The following is a 27,402-nucleotide window of genomic DNA, read 5'->3' on the forward strand; positions in this document are numbered from 1 at the left end:
TCGTGTTTGTTGATCCCATAAATTTCCACCACTTCCGTGATCATGAATCCTGATGCAGTAATTGTTCCTTCGTGCCACAGTGTTTTTGTCAGCAAAAAACAGATCTCACAGTGCTTAACACCAAGCTAGGTGGTCCATGTTGTAACAGGAGTAAACTGCCTTCTCTTTTAAAGTCTCTACTTTTTAAAATAGGCTACCTATTCAGATTACTTTAGCCACTCAAATACAGATGTAAGCAATAGCCACTTATTGCTATCAACTATCTTAATAGAAAACACTGACCTTAGGCCTGAGACATTTTCAAGGCTTGTGAAGTGGAAGAAGCATAAAAATAAGTTTGGCCCAATTCTGCTGGTTTTGGCTAGAACAGTTATTTTTCTCCATAGTAGCCAGTATGGTGCTATGTTTTTGATTCGTGCTGAAAACAGTGTTGATAATACAGGGATGTTTTTGTTATTGGAGAGCAGTGCTTACACAGCCTTAAGGCCTTTTCTGCTTCTCACCTCACCCCACCACTTTGCTTTACCTGTGTGTGCAGCTTTTGCTTTACCTGTTAAACTGTCTTTTATCTCAATCTATGAGTTTTCTCACTTTTACACTTCCAATTCTCTCCCCCATCCCACCAGGGGGGAGTGAGAGAGCAGCTGTGTGGCCCTTAGTTGCCAACTGGGGTTAAACTATGACACCGATTCACAAGCAAGTCCCCAGCTGATACCATCAAATATCTGTGTACACCACCAAAACTGGATGCTTGCCCCTTGTGATCAGTGGCTTCGGGCCACTACTTAAGGTACTGTTGGGATTCTTTGAGGGGGTAAATCAAAGGGGTGACTGCTACCAGTTGTTACAAAAACAGTATCCAAACTCATACTTTACAAACTATCCTTTGATGACAAAGATTAATATTTGCTATTTCTATAGTGTTAGTGCCAAAGGCATACAAACCTAAACTCTACAGCCTTATACAAATGTAACTTAAAAAGTAATGGGGGTGGTGGCATTCCTGGCTGGAATTCAGTTTAAGATTAAAATAACTAATGTAAATGTCTAGATGTAGCCTGGGTTTCCAATCTCCTATTACAGCAAATGGAGGTCTAGCTGATTCAGTCAATGGAGCCTAGAGGATTATTCAGCTGACCAGCAAGGCATCTACTTTACAGTGAGACAAATAGCTCTTCAGGCTCTTTGTTCATGTATTGATTCGATCTGCATCATCTATAATGGGAGTTTAGACAGCACACTTGCAGACATACAAATTTAGATGTCTTAATTTGGAGGTGAATCTTGTCCCACTCTGTGTCAAACAGCTGAGAAACTCGATGCAGGAAAGCTATAAAGAGGTAACACACTGCCAAACCAGAAAAGCGTAACAACAAAAGCACTGATCAAATTAATTCCTCTTAATGCTTATAAAGCACAGCATAAAAGATGAAGCAATGCATTTCTAAAGGACATCTACCTTGTCATTAACTACTGAAAACTTAAAAAACCCCACCCATTGTCACACAGAGCAGAACTAGATACAAGCTCTGCAGATACATTTGGAAAAATGTTCCAGGTTTATGCTGCCACAAACAAACTCCTGAGCACTGACACGACAGACTATAAACCCACATCTGCTGCACTGGACACCAAAGACTGCAGTCCCATTCCCCTTCAAACATCAAGTTTAAAATGGGCATATGTAAATTTTTATAAGCGGTCTCAGGCACCAGTAACTAGTTTACATGTGTGACTGTTTGGCAAGTTTGAAATTCAGATACAACAGCACAATGCACCCAAGCACACATTCAGAGAATAAAAAGCTTTCTCCATGCTAAACCCTCCAAACCTTCACATGATCTTTACATACAGAGCAACGTAATTCCAAAATTAGAACCTGTTCTGGAAAAAGAGAGGATCCAATCCCAAACACAGGTTAAGAAAAGCCAGTGTTCCCAGTGTCCAAGAGATTCACCACCTCCAAAGGGGATTCCAAGGGGGGAATGAGGACAACTGAGACTATCTGATGAACCTCATGAAGGTCTTGGTAGGTGTGATGCCTGCAAAATCTACAAGTTTCACTGGTCATTAAACTTTGATGTGCAACTACCTTCAATCTAAGAATACAACCAGAAATGAGATTGAGTGGATCAGAAGTGACAAAGAGGCTGTAGGACTCATCAAGGAACCAAGGGATCTGTTGACGTTTGCATCAGCAGTGACAGACATATACTGGTAATGAAGTCACAGTTTAATAGGTGCTATAGACAGAACAGCTTTGGCATCTTCACCCATGGAGTGATGTCCCAAGGAGGTTTAGAGATATGGTAAGCAACGATGGAAAACAGCACTCACAGAGGACAGGGAACATGCTATAAAGACAGACTTGCTAATTTCTCCAAAATTTGAATGCTGTATTTATATATGTGGCCCAATAGTATAGGCAAATTAAATAAAATAAAATGCTGTTCCGTGGACCACTGCCAAAGCAAGTTTATTTATAAAAGGAGGGGTTAAAGAAGGGGCCAGTGTGATGACAGTGGTACATTTATCTCAGTCTTTAATGGTTGAACACTAATGCAAGAGCTACAAATGGTATGTAGGAGAACTTGGAAGATTTAGTTGACAATCAACATTGTGACTTAATTGGCAAAATGAAGATCTGATAATATATATGACTGATAGTAATATAAAAGACTAAAGCTTGTTTGGAAAAAAAAAAAGAACAAATGACAACAGAATAAAAAAAAATGTGTTTCAAGTAGGCATAGTTTCATAAATACAGAATTAGTTGGGAGAATCCCCAACAAAGTGGTACTAGTGAAAAAGGAGTTAAAGAAACCTCACAGTTCTTTAAATAAACAATACTGACCACAGGAGTACAAAGCCTCCTGAAGAGGAATAATGCGGATTGTACAATGAGACCACAGTGTCTTAGTTAGGACCTCACTGTTGATCTCACAGCATGCAGGGAATGGAAATGAGGTCAACTTACTAAGCAAGATACCACAGCAGAACATGGTATAATGGGCCAAAATTAGACCCAGTTGGCAAGGGACACATCAAACTCCGGAAGAAATAATTCTGGAGAATGTACTAAGAAAGTACATTAAGAGCAAGAAGATGATGAAAGAAAAAGTCCACTGTGCAACACAGGGGAAAAACTAGAGGGATACAGAGACAAAACTAATGTTCATACTGCCTTTTTTGCACCCATCTTCACCAGAAATCTGCTGCATTTGGGTGCTTTATACAATTAATACCATCAAAAAAAGGCAAAAGGTAAAATCTCACCCTTGAACAAGCAAGGAGCTGAATAAATATTACTTAAATGCATTCAAATCATCTGGGCTTGATAGACTAGCCTGTTAAATGCCCACTTATGAATCTATTTCAGAAATGTTAAAAGACAGAATTCAGAGCAGTGAAGAAGACAACTGCAAAATTAAATGTGCTATCTATATGTATACAGCACATATGTATCAGCCGTGTGTAAAGAAGGGGATAAGTACAGCTAAAGACATATAGACTAATCCAGCTTTGGAAGAACTCTATGGCCTACACACAGACAACCAATTCTTTTTTGGGATGCCCTAGGATGTCCTAAGATAATCATATGGACACATCCTGGGCAAATACAACACAGAACCTACAGGGGACCTATAAACTTTTGAAGAAGTAGTTGGGTACTAGACTACATACCGCAGTGCATCTCAGTGGACACAAAGAGCCTATGTTTAAATCTCTTGCTTGCTCCCCCTGTCTTCAAACATGAAGAATATGTTCAATCTTTAAAGCACAAGATATCACACTATACACAACTGTCTGAAAGTTAACAAGGAACTGAGCAACAGCCAACACGGATTTGTCAAGAATAGGTCACATCAAGTCAGTCTGTTTTCTTTCTGACAGCATAAAAAGCTCAGTGACTGAAGAGAAACAGCACAAATTTTATATCTTGATTTTAATAATGCTGTGTCACATGACATTTTCTTAAGCGAAGCTAGGATATATAAACTGTAATTGTATCTACAGAACTGCTCAGAAATCTTTACTTAGGGAACTATTGCTTATTTTTTATCAACTGGGAGGCTGTATTTCAGGGGCATGATAAAAAAATCGAAGGAATTTGCAAATAATATCAGTCAGAGAGAGACTGAGTATACTGAAGTCTACAACTGAAATTCAGAATTCTCTTGATGTTTTTGAGAATTACTTTGAAAACAATAGGGGTAAGTAGGGCATTGTAATAGTGGCAAATGTAAAGATTCAGACTCTTGCAGTAATAACTAGAGTAATATGAAATGAAGAAAATAAGTGGCTATTCAGTGCTTCTGTAGAAAAGTATTTGTGGCTTATGAGCACATGGGCTGATCACAAACTGAATGTAAGTCAGCCTTCCTATAAAATTGCAAAGAAGGTGAGCACAATGCTGGAAGTTATAAATGGGAATACAGTGTAACAACACAGAAATCAGTTCTGCTTTCCTTGGTGTTGCTTCTCACTTAAACTGGAGTAATACCTTCAAATTTGATTGTTGCAACTCAGAACTGGTACAAAGTCCAAAGGAGACAAATGAGGCTCAGCACAGATTTCTGGTCCTAGATCTACAAAGACTGCATTAATATGGGCTGATTCTTGAGAAAAAGAAGGAGGAGATGGGGAATGGGTTACTGCCTTCATGTTTGAAGGCTACTGCAAAACGAACACAGTAATCTCCATGCTCTCCATGTAGATGCCAAACTGAACAAAGAATAATAGTCAGAACTTCAGTGAGAGAGATTCAGATTATACATGGAGGAGAAAACTTTCTAACAGTGAAAACAATAAAGCACTGGACTTATTTGGAGAGGCTGTGAATTCTCCATCACTGAACAGCCAAAAAAAATTTAGACAATATCTATCAAGAAAAACAGACATCACTGATTCTGCCTTAGTATATAGAAGACTAGATAAATTGTCCTTTAAGTTTGCATATTTTCTATGTCGAGATATAAAAGATGCTAAGTGTTTCAAGGTGTCATGGTTTGAGCTCAGAGGGCAACTGAGCACCATGCAGCTTCTCACCCCCTTTGCCCCCCAGCGCCGCAAAGGAGAAAATGAAGCAACAGGCTCTGGTACTGAGATAAGGACAGGGAGGGATGAATCACCCATTACAGTCACGGGCAAAAGACAGACTTTTAAAGAATATTGCTTTAATTCTAACACTAACAAAACCAACACTTAACAGACAGAGTAGGACAGTGAGAAGCTTTACCACATCTTGAAAACACCTCCCCTCACCCCTCCCTTTTTCCCAGGCTCAGCTCTGCTCCTGATATCTCTACCTCCTTCCCACAGCTATGCAGGGGGCAGGGAGTGGGGGGTGCAGTCAGTGCTGCTGTTTCTTCTTCCTCAAGGTTGGGGGGAAACTTCTCGCATTCTTTCCCTGCTCCATATGGTCCCCCCGTCACAGGAGACAGTCCTCCACAAACTCTCTGTGACATGAGTCCCTCCCATGGGACGCAGCAATTCCCAAGCTGCTCCAGTGGGAACCCCTGCATGTTGCAATCCTCCCAGAGCCAAACTACAACAGCTGGGGCTGCTTCTTGCCACAGGATCCCGGTCTCCTTCAGGTGCAGTCACCTGCTCCAGTGTGGGCTCCTCCACATGCTGCAGGTTGGCATCTGCTCCACTGCAGACCCCCATGGGTGCTGGGAGGGGGGCAGCCCTGCTGTCTCACCAGGGACTTCTGGAGGGCTCTGCACCGGTGCACCCCCACCACCTTGTCTCCTCCTTTCTTCCACTGTTTGCAAAGATGCCCTCCTCACAACTCCTCCTCACAACTCCAATTCCTCCTCCCAGCTTCCGCTTCTTAAATACATTATCGCAGAGGTGCAGCTAATGGGCTCGGCCTTGGTGCAGAGGTGGAGCTGACTTGGAGCTGGGGGAGCTTTAAGAAGTTTCTCACAGGGGGTCACCAGTGTAGCTCCCTCTCCTGATACCAAAGCCTCCCTCCACTCACTCAAACCTAGGACACACGGTATATCAAGTTGCTATCTATTACATCATCATTAAAAAGAAAATTAAAAGCTCTTTTGTATGCAATTCTCTTCTGACCAATTGCCAACCTCCTTTTTTTAAAAAAAGATGCTGAAGTCAGTCCTTGCATTCTGTCTTCAAGGCCTCTAGCCTCTTAATACCCTTCCAACAGAGTCACTTAATGCATCTAGTGTAACTGACCACAGCTCATGATTCATATCTGAAACAACCACTCATTTGGACAGAACGACCTTCAGAAACACTGCAATTTCATAAAATAATGGCTTAGCTTTGCCAGCATGCGATTTAAACCTTAGATTGCAATTAGTTCTAAAATATCTTAAATGGATGTCATAGCATGGAGCATTGCACTGTCTTCTGGCTCTGCCTGTATTGTGGACACACTCTCTGTTTCTGGAACCATCTTTCTCAAACACAAACCTGTCATATGAGCCACCAGAATTATGCTTCATGATCACTGGAAGGAGCCTTACTCACTCATTAACAACTCCTTTGCTAGCAGTTGATAGCTCAAGGCATATTAAAAGCCAAGTTGGATACTTTCTGCTCTTAAGGCTGAGTGTGGCATCCCTGTAAAACAGATTTCTCATTAACCCCAAAAGCCAGAAGTTATCATTGGGAAATACAGAATGGCTGTAGAGAGTAGTATTGTGAGGCTATATGCTTTGTCCGTACCAATGTTTTCTAGAAAAAATGTTACCATCACAAAATAGACAAGGCACTAAAAAGGGGAACAGAACTTATTACTATATGTGCTCCTGTCAGTCTCTGGACTGTGTCATTTCTGACTAATGATCTGGGAACCAATTACATCAAGGAATTCTTCACAGCTAGAGCTTTCCCTGTCAAGTAATAGTTGGCAATTAAAAAACAACTTTTAGCCACCTGAAAAATACTTTTAAGTGAACTTGCACGTATTTACAGTATGAAAATCATTGATGAAGTTCTCCATTTCCTATAGAACACTTCTGACTGTTCATGTATGCCATTACCTATCTAAAAGTTATTTTTCCACTTGTACAACTACAATTCAAAGAGATTGTGATAAATAGAACCAAACTAAAAGGATGCTCCAACAGTTGTCAAGTCTGTAACAGAGAATGAGTGTGAATGCACTTGGGTAAGAAAAGGAAAAGCAGCAATAACTGTCACAAAAAATCTGTAAGTTCTGTTAAACAATGGCTGCATTTCTGATGATAGTGTTTCTGCTACACAACTCAATGTTAAGCAGAGTTTTTCAGCAGTCAGTAATATGTGAGAGGTACCATATGGTAACAATATTAGATAAAATCAGAGGTTGAACTAACCCTTGATAATTGCAAGCAACAGATAACGTAGATAAAGCTCATGAAAGATCACATAATAGCTAATTACTAGGAAAGCTGTCAGATTAAAAATTTCTATTTCTATTTAGCTTAGCTGGCGTAAGGCTGAAAAGGGGGATTTTTATTTTCCATAAATATTTCAGTCCATTTGACATAACTGTGGCTACTATTCAAATATATGCACCACCATCTTCTATTTATATCACTTAAATTCTGCCAGCAATCAATGCTAACTTTTAGTATGCAAAAGAGTTCTATGGGGTAGTTGCCTATTGTATGAAATACAGCACTTAAAGTTGCTGCTCTTCACATTTAATTTGGTTCTGGTAGATTAAAAAGCCCAAATCCAGTAATTTTTCTTTAGATTTTTTTTTGTGGCTCCTGTAAATTTTGGTGCCCTTCTCTGGATTCCTTCCACAGCTTCTGATGTGAACTGGCCATGCTTAGTATTCAAGATGATGACTTAATACTATTTATGTAATGAAATAGTTTTCTTTAGTGCAGCTTCCCTGTTGTTGCTTAAATGTTGACCGAACAGATGTTTCTGCTGAGCTGTCCATAATCATGACCATATCTTCTTTTCAAATCTGATTTAGAAACTAGCAATGGAATAACCCACATCATTATTTCCAGTACAAAACAGTGTCCTTTCCTACACCGCTGAAGTCCCACTGCCACCATTAAGCTTCAATATCTAGGTTAGACTGCCTTACTATGTAACTCCTCAGTGTTGGATACCTCTGAACTTCCAGGTAAACCTCAAATGGTAAGGGAAATAGCCACAAAAAGAGCTCAAGAGTCCACAGGAAGCACCTGTAGGTGTGATAGATAATTCGTATTTCACTCAGAATTGGCAAGAAAGCAGAGTTTGGAGATCCAGAAAAAGAAAGTATATGGGGATAAACCAGTGGCACTACCTATGGCCTTGAAAAAATAACTGTGTGAAGGGCCCCAGTGAGAAAGTTGTGAACAGCAAAACAGAAACATTTTGAATGCAATCTGCCACACAGTGAACAGCAAAATAAAAACACTGGACTTCCATAAATTCTTAGAGTAGCAACTGCACAAACTTGGTTCAAGAAATTAAGAATTCTGTAAATTCTTTACATAAATGATGCTAGGGCAAAGTACACCCTTGAAAATTATGTCAGTGTAGGGAAAAAGAAAGACAGGAACCTATCAGCTTAAAGCACAAGCTTTTCATTAATCTTCAAGACCAGAAAGAAACATATTGAAAGTACTAACCTGGTTGCATTATTAAACTATAATAATACACATCATATGGGGATAAAAATCAAAGGCCAGGCAAAAATGAGACATACTAACAAAGGAAAACAAGAACACTAACAAAACATCTTAAATCATATTAAAGAGCTAGCCCATTACTGAACAGCTTACATACTGTGTTTGTACTTCAGGTTTTCACACATACAAAACGTAGATTTCAAATCCTGGGGAAAAAAAAAAAAAATTCCTTGGGAAAAAAAAAGGGAAACAATGCAACAAATGACTCAGAAGATTACGAAGAAATGAACACCAAACAGGATGGAACTCTCAAGAAGAAATCAAGACATCAATCTACATGCTTTCTCTGATAGGTCTGAGGAAAAAGCAGCAGATATCACCTACAGAATCATATGAACAATCATGTGGGTTGGGCATGACTTCCAGAGGTCATGAAGTTTTCTAAGCCATTCCACCCAGAGCAGCTTGTTTAGGGTCTTGCCCACTTGAGTTCAGAGTATCTGAGAAGAGAGCTTCCACAGCCTCTTTGGACAACCTCTTCCAGTGCTTAACCACCCTTGCTGTGAAAATATTTTTCCTGATAATCAAATTAGAATTTCCCACATTTCAGCTTGTTTCCATTGTCTCTAATGCTATTACTGTGTGCCTCCAAGAAGATCTCTGTCTTCTCTACAACCTCCCATTAGATCCCCTTGAAGCCTCCTCTTGTCTTGTGTGAACAAATCCAACTCTCCTGTACTACAGCCCTTAACCATCTTGGTAGCCCTCCACTGCACTTGCTCCAATATGTCAATGTCTTCCTTGAAAGAAAGGGTATCAATAACCACTTCCCTTGACCTGTTGGCTGTGGTCCTGCTCCTTCAGCCCAGGATGCTGCCAGCCTTCTTTACTGCCAGTGTGCAACGCTGGCTCATATTTGACTTGCTGCCTACCAAGACCCCAGGGTTCTTTTAGCCTTTTTTGAAGATGGGTGCAACATTTCATTTCTCCAGTCATTGGGGACCTTCCCTGATCTCCAGGACCTTTCAAAGGTGATAGAGAGTGGCCTTGAAAACACATTACCCATCTTTCTCAGTACCCCTAGATGCAGTCTGTTGTGTCCCATGGATTTCTATGGGTCAAGTTCTCGCAAGTAATCTTGACTTGGTCCTTATCTACTTCTGGCAGTTCTCCTCTTTGAATGCTTTTACAAAGCTCAGAGGCCTGGGAGATGTTTCTGGTGAAAACGGAGGCAAAGAATGCATTATGTCAGCTGTATATGTGTTCATAGTCATTAAATCACACACCCCATCGAGCAACAGTCCCAAATTTTCTTTGTTCTGTGTACTATTACTTGAAGTCCACTTCACAATCACTGTAGCTATGGCTAGCACAGGCATTTATTACTACCCCCCTAGCCAGCTATTCTATACTATCGACAGCAGATCTAACTATGCATCATCCTCAGTTGCCTACTCCATTACCAGAGCCAAGGAATACCCTGACACCCTCCAGAAATCTCCATTTGCATTCAATTGTGTTGCCCTTCTAGTGATAACAGAGAGGTCGAATTCCCCGTAAGAACCAGGTCTGTGATACAGACTTCCTCAAGTTATTTAAAGAAGAGTTTATCCACTTCCTCACCCTATTAAGAATAGCTGAGGTTAGAATGGCCTCTGGAGGTGGTCATCTTGCCCAAACTCCCTGCTCAAGCAGGGTCACCTAGAGACAGGTGCCCAAGACCATGTCCAGATGGCTTCTAAGTATCTCCAAGGACGGAGAATCCACAACCTCTCTAGGCAGCCTGTGCCCTCACTAAAAAAGGTTTTACCTTACATTCATATAGAACCTCCTGTCTTTTGGGTGCCCATTGCTTCTGGTTCTGTCACAACCTTCCTTCAGGTATTTATATATATTGCTAAGATTTCTCCCAATCCTTCTCTTCTCTAGGCTAAGTCCCAGCTCTCAAAGGCCTTTCCTCATGAGAGACGCTTCAGTTCCACCATCCTCTCAGTGACCCTTCACTGGAGTCTCCAGTAGCTCCATCTCTCTCTACTGGGGAGCCCAGAAGTGGACAAAGTAGTCTTAGGTGTGACCTTACCAGTGCTGAGTTAGATCGGACGGGCTAGCAAACTCACATCACAGTGATGTTCATGCCACTTGCCTATCCTCTCACCCTAACCCCTAAGATTTGAACTAGACTGTAATCCACCATGCAGAAAAGCTCCATACACATACACTGGTCCCCTTGAGGGCAACCACTCCCCTTGTCTTGTTTGCCTGTCTTTCCTCAAGAGAAGCAAATTTTCATCAGTGGTTTTGATACACATAAAAAAAGGAAAGAGAAACATGTGCAGAGAAAGGCATAGTATAATATTGGAGAGGAAAAAAAAAAAAAAAGGAGGGGAATGAATAGTAAAGGGTTGGCAATTACCAAGTTTAAAACAAAATGTTGATGATTTCAGGTCTTGAGGACAAAGATGGGAGGAATGTGGAAGAAGTAATGCAGTTGGAAGCTACAGAACATTTAAAAAAACAGACAGGGCTGGCCAAAAAACACAGAGGCAAAAGGATAGCAACTGTTTCTTGCCTGAAGATGAGGAACACTTAGAGGCTCATCTCAGATGCAAAACTACATGCATACATTTACACATAGTGCCATGACTTCGAAGAAAAATCTGTTCTTTCTTAAAACAATTTCCATGTATTTAAAGCCAACAATGGAAGAGGTTCTGAGTTTAAAGTAGGTAAACAGGAGTATAAGAAAATTGCTTCTGACAAGATGCAACTATCAGGATCTATTTGCTGTTGTGACCACAAAACAGCTATGGTAAAGCTGAGAAGTACATGAATACAGATACATCCAACACAAAGGAATACAGGAGACAGCAATACATGGATCCGACTTATGAGCTGCTCCCAGAACAACAAACTCAGCCACCTCAACTTCATGTTTTAGGTAGGTGACACGGAAAGATACCAGCTCACACTATGTCTCTCACAGCAGTTCTGATGTAACATAACCTGAGTGCTAATGTTCACTCTGTATAATCTCTCTTCCCTGGTCTCACTTTTTCGCAGTAGAGTATAACCTGACCTAGAAAATGGCTAAACTTTATTTAGTCCTGATTATGAAGTTATCAATCCTTATAACAAAAACTCTTGTCATTCCCAGCTGATTATCGACATAACATAAACAGTTTGCCTTCGAATATAAAATGAAAAGACAGATTCTGAAGACAGATGGTGAAAGAAATTCTGAATATTACTTTAGTCCTTTAAAAATTAACCAGTCTAAACTTAGAAGTAAAACATCAAAGGATGAAAAAGAGAATATCTACTGCTATAGGAATAATTGCTTCAGACAAGAGGAGAAAAAGAAGAAGAGTCTTTTAAAGAAAGAAACAAAGACCTTTTCCATCTTCACTAAAGTGGGAAATATGCCGAGTAAGACTGAAGAATTGCAAACATATGTTTTCAAAATGAAATGTGACTTGTTAATTTAGACCTTGTCTAAATCAAGAAGACAAGTGGGAAAGCTATATTCATTCCAATACACTGTAATGTCAAAAAAGACAATAGAATCCAATCTGGTTGAGCTCACATGCAAGAAATTAAATGAATTTAAGGACAATAATAAATCTGGCAAAATGAAAAGATAAAGCATGTTTTAAAATGAAGCAGAAAACAAGTAAAATATAAGGAAAAACAGAACATGCAGCAAACAGTACCTTTTAACTGCATTCAGATTATAGAAATTACAATTACAATTTATTTTTCTATTATATATATCATGCAAGTACCAATTCCAAGCATGTCAGAACACTCAGCAAACAGAAAGTATTTATAAAGGTACTAGAAGAGGCACATAACCCTGGAAGAAAAAAGTAAAATAGCAAAACATACATTAGACCATGACCAAGACAAGCACGTATCAAACTTGTTTAAAAAAAGATGGTTGGAGACTTTGAGAAACTAAAACATTATTCAATTATCCAGCAATGCTCATATGTTGGGGAAGGTGCAGAAGAAGCAATATAAACACCCAAGGTCTATTCGTCTAGCTTTTGATGAAAATAAGACATATGCCTTTGACCCGGGAAGCAGAAAGTGAGGGGATGTTACACATAAACATCTAAAATTAGCCAGTCGTTCTGGATGAATGTCATAAATCAAAACCCTGTATCCAATCCCCTTTCTCTAGGCATTAGAAAACGTTGCCTTCCTATGCAAATAAGGGCTGTATGTCCTTAAGACAAAAGAGAACAAGCTAAAAGAAATTTGAGTTTAAATAATTCAAAGACAAAGAATAGCAATGTTCTGAAATAATTAGGAAAGAACCCCTCAACCTCTTTCCCCCTTTTTTATTTAAGCAAAACAAATATACTGAAAAGGGGAAGGTGAGAGAGTGAGAACGAGAGAAGGGAGGGGAAGGGAGGGAGAGAGAGGGAGGGAGAGAGGAGGAGGAGGGGTAAAGAAGGAGGGAGACAGAGGGAGGGCGAGAAGGGAGCAGGGAGGGAGGAGAGGGGAAAAGAGGGAAAGAAAGGGAGGGAGAGAGAGAGGGGGAAATAGAAGAAGAGACTGTGGCAGAAGTGTGGATGGATCACTTCTGCTTGCTCTTCTTTTCACTGCACCTGCATCCAATGTCCTGTTTCAAGTCCTTGGCTGTCTTCAGATTCAGAACTGTACAGAATGTTCTGTTCTGCATCTAACTCCAGTGCAGCCCTACACTGACAACACTGGAGGCACTGCAGACCAACTCATATCACTTAATTATTAGCACTTTGCAAGGAAGGAATAGTTGAAACGCTATACACTGCAGTAGTGCAATGCATCCTTAATAGCTACATAATCTGAAGCATGCCAGTCCCTTGTGTCCATACGTGTTACTCTTTATGTCCACATACTAGTTATACTCTCGTATCACAGCTCCTAGCACAAAGTCATTTAAAAAGGCATGTGTGCAAGTACTTTCCCACTGGAAGGGAGGTGTTTTATCAATTATTTTCTTTTTTTAAAGTACTTACAATTCTGTCAAATGTAAATGGAACTGGTATTGCATATAAGGTCTTTTTTTAAGCACTAACAGCTGTGCACTGTAGTTTATAAAATTTGTTTGGAGGGAAGGAGAGTGGAGCAAAAAAGTCACTAGTTTGCAATAGAAGCATAAGGCCCCTCACATACCAGAAGGACTTATGGAAAAGGATGCTGCAGAGACAGCTGTGACTCTGGTACTTTCAGCGGGCACAGCACCATTGCTGTGTCCTACTAGATGTTCTGAGTTGAGACTCGCTACAGACAAAAGCAATTGCAGTAGTTCTGCTAACACCTCTGAAAAACTTGTTTGTAAAGGTGAGACATGCTTTAAGTGTGTCAAGCTAGGGCTTTAGAAATTAAATAAGAACTTCCACGACATGGATGTGGCATGGTGGAAAACACCGATGAACAGTTCTGAAATACAGTGACCAAGCCTGCAGAAACACAAAACCATGAAACTTAGTAAAAAATGTAAAGCCTCCTATTCATATATGTAGAAGTACTGATATTGAGGAGGACCTCTTAGCATTATTGGAAACAAGCAAACAAGAATTCCATTACCACATCAATCAGAGCAGCCAGATTGCAATGCAACTTCAGTGAGCCTTACCGGACTGCACCAGGAAAGCTAAGAGTATTCCTGTAGCTAAAGCCAACAGGGATTTTGAAGTAAAATCCTTCAGCCTTCAACTCATGTAAAGTGAAACTGATGTTTCTTGTTAATACATGACTGTGAAATGTGCAGCTACATTGTCCATACAGCTGCATTTGGTAAAAAAGGTATTAACTTGCAGCACAAGGACAGAGGGGCCAGCTGGGGTAGTAACCTCTCTGAACATCCCTGGCTAGCCGAGCTTGAGAATCAGCCTCGGAATCTTATTGAAAAGGCAGCTTAAGTGCCTTGGAATTTCTTCATCCCTCTAGTCTATAAGATACCTATATTAAAACTACCCTAATAAAGCTGTACAAATAAAGCACATTACAGCAGTGCCATGCTACTCACGTTAACCAATAAAAACAAAGAAAAAATGTCAGCTAAAGGGAGAAATGGGACATAAAATGACCTTCAATTACTACACACACAGGGGTGCCAATTTAACAGCTTTTAAAATATGCTTAGGTGCAGAAGACATATGTTACATTTAACCTTCTATTGCAAATGTTCTCTGAACTAAAATGCTTTTGTCATAACCCTAAAACTATTTCAGTGTAAAACTCGAACATTTACAGGAACATAATAATAAATATTTGAAATCTACTGATGATAGAGAATTTAAAAAGACAGCTAAAAGGTTGCAGTATTAGCAGAAAAGGCAGCTAAGATAGGGTAACCATTTAGCTACTACTACACATAATTCCATGGAGGAAACATAAAACTGGGAGCAAATAATGCACACAGGACTAATTTTTGCAGTTTGATGTCTTATAAAGAAAATTCTGGAAAAGTCCAATGGTAAATATAATCCAAGTACTGATGGAGTTAAGAAAGCAAAGGGGAAGATGGTTACACTGCTACATGGAAGGAACTGTGGAACTAAAGCTTTGCTTACTGTCTTTTAATATAAAACTAATATACAGTAAGATATATACTAAATTGTATTTATTTTATGCATTATTCTGTGTTAGAATGGCACATACCAGACCTCTCTCCTTGTCCTTTACAAGCATAAGAATTTTGTGTATTATTCATTACCTGCTCTTCACTGTGTAACTCAAACTGATGTGCTTGGGAGTAGGAGTAATTTGTGCACATCAAAAACAATGGTTACCTTTTGTTATTATTGCTCAAATGGTAGGAACAGATATTAAGCTGATTCATACTACATGAATGCATAGAGGTTTGAAATGGAATTCTGTAGGTATGTCCCCAAAATTACTTCTATTTTAAACAGAACAGAGAAAACCACTGACATCAACCTGTGCTTTTTTTCAATGCAAGGTGAGAGGGAATCTTTGCAAGGTGATATAATCAACCTGGAAGTCTAGCATCAGCCTAAATTGAGTAGGCCAAGACAGAAACACAGAACCTGTGCTGACCTTAAGATGACAGGATGCTGTAATGTTATTACATAACAACAGTACTGGCACTGACCAAAAGACAGCGAGCATTTTGGGATTCACAGATTTAGAAATAAAAGAAAGAGATTAAGGTGGGTTTTGACCCATTTCAGAATCTTTTTATTTGTATGTAATGTTTGTCTTTTTAGTACATTGGCTTACTATAAACCTGAAATATTCACAGACACTTCTGCAATATTGCATGGCTTCAGAATTTCCTTAAGAATTTTTAAGTTTAGAATTTAAGTAACTCAACTATCTATAAACTGTAGATAGACTCAGAAAAAAAAGACTGCTAAATTTCTTTCATAAAGCAAGTAAAGCTAAGACAAGACATGATTTTTACTAGGATATCCTCTACTATTTAAATGCTCTTCATGAATAGGTTTGGTCAGATAAAATCACTGCAACCTAGCACACAGGTCTGCGGAGGCTTTGATATCCTTCATGGGTGTCTTTGCAGGAGGAATTTCCCATCCAATGAAAAAGGGCAGGGCAGGTGCAAACCATGAGAGGCTCAGAAGAACCCAATATTATCAGAAGAGAAAATACAGGACAGGGAGTTAAATTGTCAAAGATCAGAACGTTGTTAAGCATTGGTAGAGACTGGAAAGACACATTTTTCAGAGCATTTAGGAAAGAGTATTTTGTTTAGCTCTCTAAGGATGTGCAAAATCACTTAAGATTTCTGTTACTATTCAGATGAGACAGCACTTCTCTCTTTTGGAAGTTTACTACATGGGTGTATTTCCCTTCCTTTTGCCCAGACCCCACTGTTAATAGCAGGAATTTGACTCCCCAGTAGCAGCAACAAGGAAAGCTGGTGTAGACAAGATATTGTCGGCTGCCATTCCTTTTCAGCAACCTGTCATACAGACCTGTTACTCATCCTTGCACAACATACGTTGTTTAATTAATATTTAAAGAGGCACTGATGCAGTACAGCAATCTAGATATAGAGAGAAACGTCGTGCTTTGAAGATGAATATTTGCTGTGGGGTGGTCAGGAAGGCTTCTATTATGTGTAATTTTCAGCTCGATGTTTTAATATTAGAAACAGGTATTTCTGTGATGAAAATTGCACTGTTCTTCAGCTGTAGAATGTTCTAATTAGAGCTGAAAAGAAAAATACTTTGCTGGGATTTCAGACAACTGAAATCTTTTGTGCAGAGACTTTGCTTTCCATATAGTTTCTATCCTACATGTTTTCTTTATTGCCAGCTCAGTCATCTAGGTCTCCTGGGGATCACCCAACAGGTTTCTGTATCGGATGAGTTTAAGGTTTCTGAGCCTTTGAGTCCATATAGATTAACAAAGAGCTAAAAATGTGGATGTTCAAATTGCAGACAAGAGTTTCTCAGTATCCAGTGGTGCAACATTTTGTAGCAGTCTGCTAAAAAGACAAGTCTGGGTCATAGCTGCTTCTTTGAACAATGTCCACATATTATTTCACTCTGAACCCAAATGAAAGCAATAAAATCCTTGAAAACATATCTAACATAACTGCCAACTTGCTCCGATTTCTTTTATAGGCATTTTGAATACGGAAATTACACAAGGCCTCACTGCTACCAAAATAAAATTTAAACTAATATACAAGCTGAAATCAATTTCAAGCGTGAATAATTGATGATACAATTTATCTTTTCCTAAGGAAAAAAAAGGCAATGATCCTACACTTGCACTTCATCGAAAATCTAGCTGGAGTAGGAAAAATGACAGCACCAATATCAGCAGAGTTGTTCCCAACTTACTCCATTCTGGGATATCTTTCCTAAAGCCCTGTGTTCATGGGCTCTCATGACTCCCTGATAGCAACACAAAACTCAAAAAAAAAAAAAAATCAGAAAACACATCCCAAGAAGCTCCTGACTTGGCCCTTAACTTTTAAAAAACATATTAGACTAACCAGGGTTGAGAGAGAAATCATTTATTTATAATAAACACTTGCATGCAAAATAAAGAAAACCTCAACTCCCTTAACTAATGGTTTCTAAAAATGCTTATTCAAACTGACATATGCATGACAAGTTTCAGCTCAATACGATTTAAGGAGGAGGAGTTATACCGCCCAGAAAAATGGTGTTTATGACAGAAATGACAAAGGATCATTCATCATAGGGTTTTTGTATGTGGAGCAGTAATAAAACCCAAATGAGACTGCACTTCATTAGTAATTTATTTCACAGATCACTATATATACACAAATAGCATAACTCTATTACGTTTTTATAGTGCCATTCATTACAGTACTTCACATACTATATCCATATGACAACACAGAAATGCAGCTTTCTCTGGGGAAGACAGCAGCAGCTAACTGCGGAGCAGCGTCAGAGCCAGAAGAGCAGGAGTAGCAATTCTCAAACAAAACAAGAAAAGGACAATATAAAACAATGAAACTGAACCCTCAGATATAGGCAGCTAACTGAAAGAATAGTTTTACACCCTTTTTGCTTGCCTGATGCCCCACTTGATTTAGACAGTAGAAACAAAAGAGAAAGACTGGATTCCCTTGCCTTGTCCAGTCCGAGTCACCAACACCAGTGACTCCCACCAGAGCTCCCTGGCTGGAATTCTCTCTCCTCAGACTTGATCCTGGAGCACTACACTGGCATTCTCTACTTGACACAGGAAGGAAAAGAGGATCAGGTTCAATTGCTTTCATCAGTCCGTATCTGGGATGCTACTCTTCAGGCATAGCAAAGGACATCTTCTTGGGTATCGAGAGAAGGGATGCAATTCTTTCTCTGTCAAGACCTCTGCAATGTGAGGACTCGGGGTATTTCACTCCCACCAGAAAACAATCTTCAAACTATCACATGAGAAGACAAACATTTCCATTAATCTTCCAGAGATGAATGGAGACTCTTGCCTTCCAAATGCATGTTAAAACATGGTATGCTACACAAACCCATGGAATGCTGTGAGAAGATGACAGACAGAAGGAAACCTGTAAACGTCTCATGACAATTGCTTTTTTGTGACCAGTTTGCTTGTGAAATAATAGTATCTAATTACGTAGCACTGGGCCTTTGAAGTAACATCTGCAATGTATGCATTATGTGAACGCTTTCTGAAATAAAAATGAAAAAGAAATGCACTGCTTTTAACTAGTGAGGCATGATAAAATTCAATAAATATTCTCTTGATTTTCTTGCCAAAAGCTGTGCTGTAAAACCCTGATAAGAAGGTAAATAGCTTGTCAGTTCTAGAGCCTCCATCTTAAAAATAGATTTTAAAGAAAACTTCTGAGTAGGGCCCCTGTACTTGAAATGTAATTCATGAACACTGGAATCTCTGATAGTTGGAGAGAAAACATGGCTTTACCTAGCAGATTTCTTTTTATATATCTCTTCTGGTAAAATAACTAGAAAGAGAAAAAAAATAAACAAAACTATCAGGAAAATAGTTGCTGGGCACTAAATTAAAATCTGTTTTATAGCAGAGAAAAAGGGTCTCTTAAAATTTGTCAATACTGACTTTGATTGCCTTGTGGGAGTTTGAGAATAAATACATTTACATTGTTTCTCTTATGGCTCTGGTTTAATGTTCTTTTTAAAATACTCCATTATCAAAGTGGATAATTTTAGTCTACAACATACAGTGTCTAATTTGATAAGAGGCTGAGTAAATGTACATCAATACAATTTTTCTTTCTCTTTTTGTCTCATATTGCACTGCTTTTCCCTGTGTTACTGTGGTAGACACTAACTACAAACAGTTTAAGAAATGAAACCATGTCATTTAACATACTGATTTAAGATGCAGGTTTTAAATGACTCATTAAGTGACCTGCATTCTCTAGTTGTTACATAAAAAGAGGGATACTAGCCATCTGCAAAAAATATAAGGCCCTATTTGGGTAAGTTAATGTGTGTGAATTAAGTATGTGAGTATTCCCCACTGAAATTTAGACTGTTTAAATCCAGAAGTGAGTCAAGTGCATAAAGGAGATTGTTTTCCGCTCTCTTTGCTATTTTAACTGCCAGGCACACTGGAAATACTTTTTTCTTGCTCTAAGAAGCCTGCAATCCGACCAACAGATGCAGGAAGGACCAAACATTGTAAGAAACAACATGAAATTGAACTTTTATTTCTGCCCTGTTACTCCCCAAATGATTCTTCTCAACAGAACTGATTAACAACCCATATGAACTGCCAGCTGTGAGCTCAGAACAGGAACTTCCTTACAAAAGGTGTGAATGAATGGATTCAGTGCGCTGGACCTGAGCAGATGCATACGTAGACATGTGTAAAAGGTGAGGAGGAGAAGAACCCAACAGAACTAATACCGACCTGGACATTGCTGGCAGAGTGCCCAGGAAGATCACAGATGAAAAGAGACTCAATGTAAATAAAGCCTTGAAGATGAGAAGTTTATCTTCAACACCATAGGTAGAAAGCTAGCTAAGAGATCTGGCAAGTTTGGATGATCTGCTGCCCAGTTTCCCTTCAGACTAATCAGGGAGCTACATACAAGGTTTTCAGAAGAAAGGAAGCAGGAGATGGTTGACGCTTAGATAAACTTTACAGTCATTCTACATCTAGCAGTTTTACCTAAGAAAGTATGGAAGTTTTCTTCTTGTTCTTTCCTGGAACAACTCCTAGTCAATCAAATCAGCCTATGCAAACACACTGTAAAAAAGTCTCATTAAAGAAAGAAATATTGCATGATGCTACTTACCTGCCTGTCTACTTCTGGAAGCAAAAGCAGGAGGTATTGTTGAAAATGCTGAGGTAAAGAAGCAAAGGTGTGTTTATTTATTAAAGCCCTCAGGTTAGTGTTCACTAGAATAGATCCTGGTGTTTCTATGTCAATATCCTCAGCTTTGGTCCATTTCAAATGTCCTGGAGTAAATAAACAGAAATAACTTTAAGCATAAATAAAGGAAGAGAGTAAGAACAATTCTTCTCTTTAAGTTTTTAGCTTTTATTGTATAATACAGTAAGTTTCAGAGAAACAGTACTCTGAGAAGGGTAACACAGCCTTTTCTAGGTGCCTTAACAGCTTCTTTTATATTCCCTGTATTTGTCTCTTGAGCTCTTACAGGGTCCATGTTCCAGTCAACATCACAGCTGACATATTCTTACTTCCAAGCTCAAGAGACCAACTCAACTCGGCAGCAGCAGATTTTCCTGTCGTGTCATCAACATAATTATAAGCATCTATTTCCAAGCAAAAGGCTGCTTGATGAGGCTGATGTGAATCAATCACTACAGAGAACCTCTCTTTTGCCATGCTCTGCATCTGCAGTGCACTATGACCTATGTAACTTGTCCCATAGCACCTGCTAAAAACTGTGTGAGTAGACAGTGATCATAGAGATGATCATATCTCTATATCTCATAGAGATGAGAATATTTAATGTGTTAAATTAGTGTCTGAAAACATGCATTTTTCAGAATTTTCATAAGAACCTACGATTGAAAATTATCAACGCAGAGAAGGCAGCAGCAGGAATTACCAGCGGTTTAGAAAATAGGGTCTGTGAGGAAAAGTACAAACCCGGGAATGGGTAAGATAGAGACTCAGCAGATGGTGGAAGGGGAAGCACATAAATGGCTGATTCACAGGGGTAAAGAACAATGTCTTCTTACCGTCCACAGTGGATAGCAAAGGTAACAAGCTTAAACTCTTGCACAGTAAGAAATATTTCCATTAAGGTACTGAGAAAAGAGAGCTTTCAACCACCAAGGACAAGGAGACACTGGATTAGATCCATAGGGAGGAATTACAGCCTCCATCAGTGGAAATCTTTAGACAAATGTTAGACAAATAGCTGTCAGGAATGACAGGTGTACAACTGATTTTGCCCTAGGACTGATGATGAATTAGATGACCACTGGAGGTCCCACCTGGTCTCATTTTGTTACTGTTTCTAGGATATTTAAAAGATTTTTTTTTTGTAAGCTCCTTAAAGAGCAATTACTGCTACCTGCTTCAGAGTATATACATACTGCTACAATCCTTTTTTCCTCTCAGTCTTAATATATTATGATACTCAATACAGAAATGGAAGAACTGGGGAGTCTGGGTGGCCAGAAAAACTCAAAAGCTTCTAACCCCCGCCCGGGAACTCCTCCACATTTTGGTCTGTTGTACTTTCAAATATTTCAAAGATGCTATAAAAGGGGGTCTTAACTAAATCATACACAAACTCCTGCAGAATCCCTAAAAAAACAATTGAAAAGAATAATCCACTGCTATGAGCAATGATGGTCTTTGGCATTCACATAAGACCTCTCAGCAAGGATTACAAATGACATGTTAAGAAGAATAAATATATTTCACAAATGTGGGAATTTGGGAATACTGATTATTAGGAAGTTCTCAAGTGCTACAAACTACTTAATAGTAACATTAATAAAAATAATGCAGTCATGCTTTAGATTCCTTGGAAGGCCTATAGTGGTCTCCCCGAAAGGCTATAACATCACCTACAAAATGTAAAAATGAAATAAAATGCAGCAGATCTGTAAATTCTAAAAGCTCCCCTTCAGCCACAGCCTCCCACAAACATTTCAGCAATTTCCTTTTACTCTTCAGCAGACAATACTAACTGAATGAGACAAAGATTACTTTGCACTCAGCACAAGATAACCTCTTCCAACACATATTTCCAACATACTGTATTTCAGTACAGCAGACTCCATTACAAACCAATGAATGCCCTGTTATAAAGGACAATTGTATAGAAATAGTGCTCATTTTCATGAATGCATCACAATAAACTATCCTCGCCATCTGTTCCACCCACTAACTATAAATGCAAAAAGAACACCATTCCCAAGCGTAACACATGTAGTATGATAGATCTGATTTTAATGCCTGTATGCATACTCTTTTCTTTAATCAATATAGAATACATATCCCCATCTTCTAAGTGACTCCAAATTGGAGTAACGTTTTCACCAGCTAACGCTTCATATCCTATGGAAAGACATACACACAGAGATGATCCAAACTAAAACAAAATATATGACTGCAAAGCCAGTAACAACCTTCAGTGGCAGATATTTTAATAGTGTGAAAAGCCTAAGGTAGTATCAGAAAGTCAAACCTAATTCTGTGTTCCTGGGTCACACATTTTCTGGTTTATTTGATCTGCTACCACTTACAGGCTACTATGGAGATTTTATCAACTTGTGGAAGAAATAGGTATATTATTCCCGGGATGATAGGACAGTAGCTCACAGTGGATGTCCAGCATAGCCATACTTTAAAAAAACAAAATCCGTTCAGAAGAACAACAAATTCTCTCTCCTGCACCTTTCCTAATGGCTAATGGTGCCTAATTTAGGCCTTTTACTTCAGGTCTGAAGTTTGTAATCAGATTAAGTGAAGTATTTGGGAGTAGCATGGAAAGTAGCTGTTCTGTGGAATATGACAAGAGTATGGCACTGCTGCATAGCTAATAACTCTGAGGGAGTTTATGGCAAAACACATGCCAATGTTTTTTATATTGTTTTCCACAGGGAAAGACATTTGGAATCCTTATATAGCTGCTACCAGAGTTTGAGGGGATCACTGCCCCATCAGAAATAGAACCTGGAAGATGAGAAACTCAAGCTTACAGACTTGGAAAAGAAGACATTAGTCTCCAACTTACAGAATTAACTATGAAAAGGATGACAGCACCATGATCTTACATCAAAGTATAAAAATCAAAATAGGAAAAGGATAGAAATCACATAGTTGTTAGAATCAGTTAACTAAAAGGGCGAAAAGTCGGCATATTTAATGGGAGCTCAGGAGGTATACCAAACACAACATGCAGTGAATGTTGGGCAGATCAGCAGAGTCTCAGACAATCAAACAATGTCTGGAACTGAATTGCGCACTACATAGGAAACTGGACCTATTCTTAAAGATGCTCAACATCTGTTCTATTAGTAATCCAAGAAATATTATGTCATAATAGAAACATTTCAGCAGGTACAAGAACAGAAATGCTTAAACCTTACACAAAGTTCCCCGTATTCCAAGTGTGGCATCCCAAGGATTTTTTCTGAAATCCACAAAAAATCTAATGAATTCACTCTACATTTGGTATCAGCAGCCAACAGCTGATGAAATATCAGGGGACAGGGAGGAATGTGTACATCAAATTATGTATCTCAGTCTTAAATGTAGAGAAAAGTTACAGGAAATCATCTAAAATTGGAAGTATCTTTGCATAGCAAAAGTTGTAATACTGAAGGAGAATCTTTGGTTTTGAATAACGCATTTTGATCGACACAGAGAACTAGACATCCACCTGAGACTGATGAATAATATGCAGAAAGATCATATATGAAATCAAAGTACACTTTAATGGGAGGCTGTGATACAATAAGGCTTGCAGGAGATGGTTTGCCAGGAACTGGCAATAGCATATTTAACAACCAACCTATGATATTTAGGAAGTAAATTACCTTCAAGCTATTTTACAGGATTGTTATACATAAAAATAGGACTAGGCTGGATCATTAATAAAGAATAATCATCTTATCACCACAAAGACAGGCATTTAATAATTTTTAAGATGATCCAGCCATTACAAAAAGCTAGTTTGCTAACTTTTCCAATGTGGCCACATTGCAAAATACTTCTCTAATGATTCAGCAATCTGCTGAATACAAAAAGTCCTTTGTAAAGATAAAGAAACAGTTATGTAATTATTCTACTTTACTTTAGCCAAGACAAGAGTCTTAGTGAACACTACATTTTCTGCTCCTTAGGGAACATTTCCAAATATATTTCATGCAGAGCAGGAAAATCTGCCTATCACATGGAGCTACTGAGAATTTACTCTTTCCATTTCTTCAGAGAAAATTCTTCATTAATTACAGATCATCATCCATGAATCTTGCTAAAAAACACAGACAATACAACCAGAAACTGTATCTACCACCTCAAGAGATGTAACTTGAAAATAATTAAGGATCCAACTAAAGAAACAAATCAAGCAAAGAAAGAGAGTCAACCAAAAATGATATGCCCAATCTCCATATGACATGGAATAATGCAAATGAAGAAAGGAGAGTTAACTTCTAATAGGTCAGGTATGTAAGCAAATATGTATCTTTGGAATAAATGCATATCAGACTGCAAGCAAATTTACTAGGAAGAAAAAATATTTGCTATACTTCATCCCCATCCCTCCAGAAATCATAATGCTGCTAATTGCTAAATGACCTCTCTGCCTGCAGTTGCTTAGGCCTGTCAAACTTTTAAAAGCAACTACAGAAAAGCATTCTGGGGGGAACAAAAATGCCCATGGATTTTCCAGGTAGCCAGAAAGAAAGATGCCTTCTTGAGAAAGGGTCAGCTGCTGAGTTTGAAAAAGAGACAGATAAACCTGAAAAATAAAACTTTTAAAGAGAGCATAGAATTTAGAAAAATAACAGTATTACAATAACAAGTAATATATCTATTTTACTCCTACTCACCTAAACCAGATTTTTTTAACCTCTTTAAGTGCTGGCTTGTTTGTTTTCCAGTTGGAGACTTTTGCCCATGTTTCATCTCTTTATCAGAACCATCTGCTTCACCGTTTTTAGATTCAGATCCTTAGGAAAAAATAAAAGCCCCCAAAAATGATATTGATGCACTTGTACTAACAACACTCACCCCACCCTCCCAACCCCCCTCCCCCAGCCACCAGCACCCTCTACACTGTAAACAAAACAAAAATAGGATTTTAAAAAGAATTGACATCTACTTGCTGAAAGGCAATACACCTTTCTGGTCACAATATGATTCCTCATCATCAGAGGAAATGGAAATAAAAGCTCAATAAATCAATTAAGCATTGAAAACTAAAGCTAACTGAACACTGCAGTCCATAAAAATGTTCACTGATCTAATAAAAATAATATTTTCCTATAGTTAGTGCCAAAGAGATATCTTTAAAAATATTTTAACCTCAAGTTATGGGGCAGTAAAGCAATCTAAAGGCAAAAAAAGATCATTTCTTTGCGAAGAAACATTTGTAGAAGAGATATGCGTGGAAATACAATTGTCAATTTGTGTTAAACATAGACAGAGAAATCTCTTAAAATGAAGCAACTTAACCACTAGAACTAAAGGTCAAGGTTACGCTGCAGTGATAAGCATGGTACTAGAAGAAAAGCTAACAAAAGGATCTGAGAATTGCAACGCAGAATTAAAACACAAATCCACATTTACAGAGAAGCTTGCCTTTCCCCCTCCTCCCCTTTTTATGGCACTGAATACCAGCATGTGGTCCTCCATTAGAGTTCCAGAGCCAAACAAAATGTTACTTTGCATTCCTTTAAAGCTGCTTCTAATAACAATTGTCATTTTACCGTGTGCCTTCAGTTCTTTAATAAAGAAAAATCTCCATCTTTGAGACACCAGATTTGATTAGGAAATGAAGACATTAAACAAAGCCACCAAGTGGAAATATCAGTTTAGCTGATTCAGAGGAAGGCTCTGTGTTTAGAGCTGGTCTTGCAAACGGTCCATTAGCTATTTACCTGAAGGTGAATCCGACTGCTCATCAGACACCTTTAATGGTGTCAAAACAACACGAGGAACAGTCTTGTTTACCATCATTGAGACTCCATTTCTTCTTTTCTGCTGTTGTCTTAAAGCCTATAAAAACGATAATAAAACATAAAAATGTAACAAAAAATAATGCTTATAAGTGAATTACATGAGACATTTCTCTGCCATTAAACTGAATCTCTTAAACTAAGCATAATTTACATAGCTACTGACTTGCCTTTCTTCACCCTTGTCCCCTTTATGTCATTTTCCTTTAAAATATAAAATCAGGCTTTTGGTTATAAAGAGAAAGAAGATGCACCTTAGATCATTTTCCAATACAGTTTTGACAACAAAGAAGCACGTAACTGTTTGCTCTACTTAACAGCACAACATGATAACCCATGGAATGTGAAACTAAGACTTCCTAGTAAAAAAAATGGAAAAGAAATGTTTCAAAACCAGAATAAAAATATATGTCTGCACATCTCTCGCAGGTGCATCCTCTCCAGTATACTGCTCAGTCAATCAAGTTAACACAGAGTGTCATCAGTATGTACAGCATGTAAGGACTACAGTATTGATGCACTCGCTCAGCCGTGAGTAGTGCTGCACAAAATCACTGAACATGGCAGGAATCATTTATTTTTGTGAAGGGAATCAGTCCTAATCTTGGAAACCTTGCAGCACTTGGCTTCTGTCTGCTTGACTTTGGGCATTAACCTTCAGAACACGAACATGATGGTGTTCTGGCAAATCTGGGGAAAAATGATACAAGAATAAATCTCTACAAATGGGAGTGCTTTGTGTTTCATAAATGGATCAAATACAGGGTTGATAATGTAATACAAAATATTTAAAGATTAGAAATAGCAAATACCTGTCAGACTGTTTTATACAGAAAATGATATCTGATTCAAGAGATTTTTAAACATACAAATATTAATACTTGCCAATTAATACATTTGCAAGCATTAAAATTCTGGAATTAATCAGAACAGGCTGGGCTTAATACAGATCTCTTATCCTCCCATCTATTTTTCTCCAGTCTTACTGTGCATCTCTTTTTATAAATGTAATTTGTGCTATGATCTTGGGGGGATTTATTAAAGTAATACTATATCAACAAGGAACATATTTGATACGAATTATCCCTGTAGGTTTATGAGCATGAATGACTGATGCCTTATAAAGTCTAAGTCTGTAACTTAAATTAATCAGTAATATCTTTCCCAAATG

General features: G+C 38.5%; 1 protein-coding gene across 3 annotated transcripts in view; it reads right to left on the minus strand.

The window, feature by feature from the left end:
* ASXL3 (ASXL transcriptional regulator 3) overlaps positions 1-27,402 on the minus strand; it is a 135,474-nt gene that overhangs the window by 24,940 nt on the left and 83,132 nt on the right. For all 3 annotated transcript variants that reach the window (XM_042798091.1, XM_042798090.1, XM_042798092.1), the window contains 3 exons: positions 26,154-26,271; positions 25,104-25,223; positions 20,356-20,519 (listed from right to left, as the gene is read on the minus strand). In XM_042798091.1, coding sequence (XP_042654025.1) covers positions 20,356-20,519; positions 25,104-25,223; positions 26,154-26,271 — 402 coding nt within the window. The remainder of the gene's footprint in view (positions 1-20,355; positions 20,520-25,103; positions 25,224-26,153; positions 26,272-27,402) is intronic.

This window comes from Tyto alba, unplaced genomic scaffold (assembly GCF_018691265.1).
Source record: "Tyto alba isolate M040663 unplaced genomic scaffold, T.alba_DEE_v4.0 Super-Scaffold_27, whole genome shotgun sequence".
In the NCBI taxonomy this organism is placed as follows: Eukaryota; Metazoa; Chordata; class Aves; order Strigiformes; family Tytonidae; genus Tyto; species Tyto alba.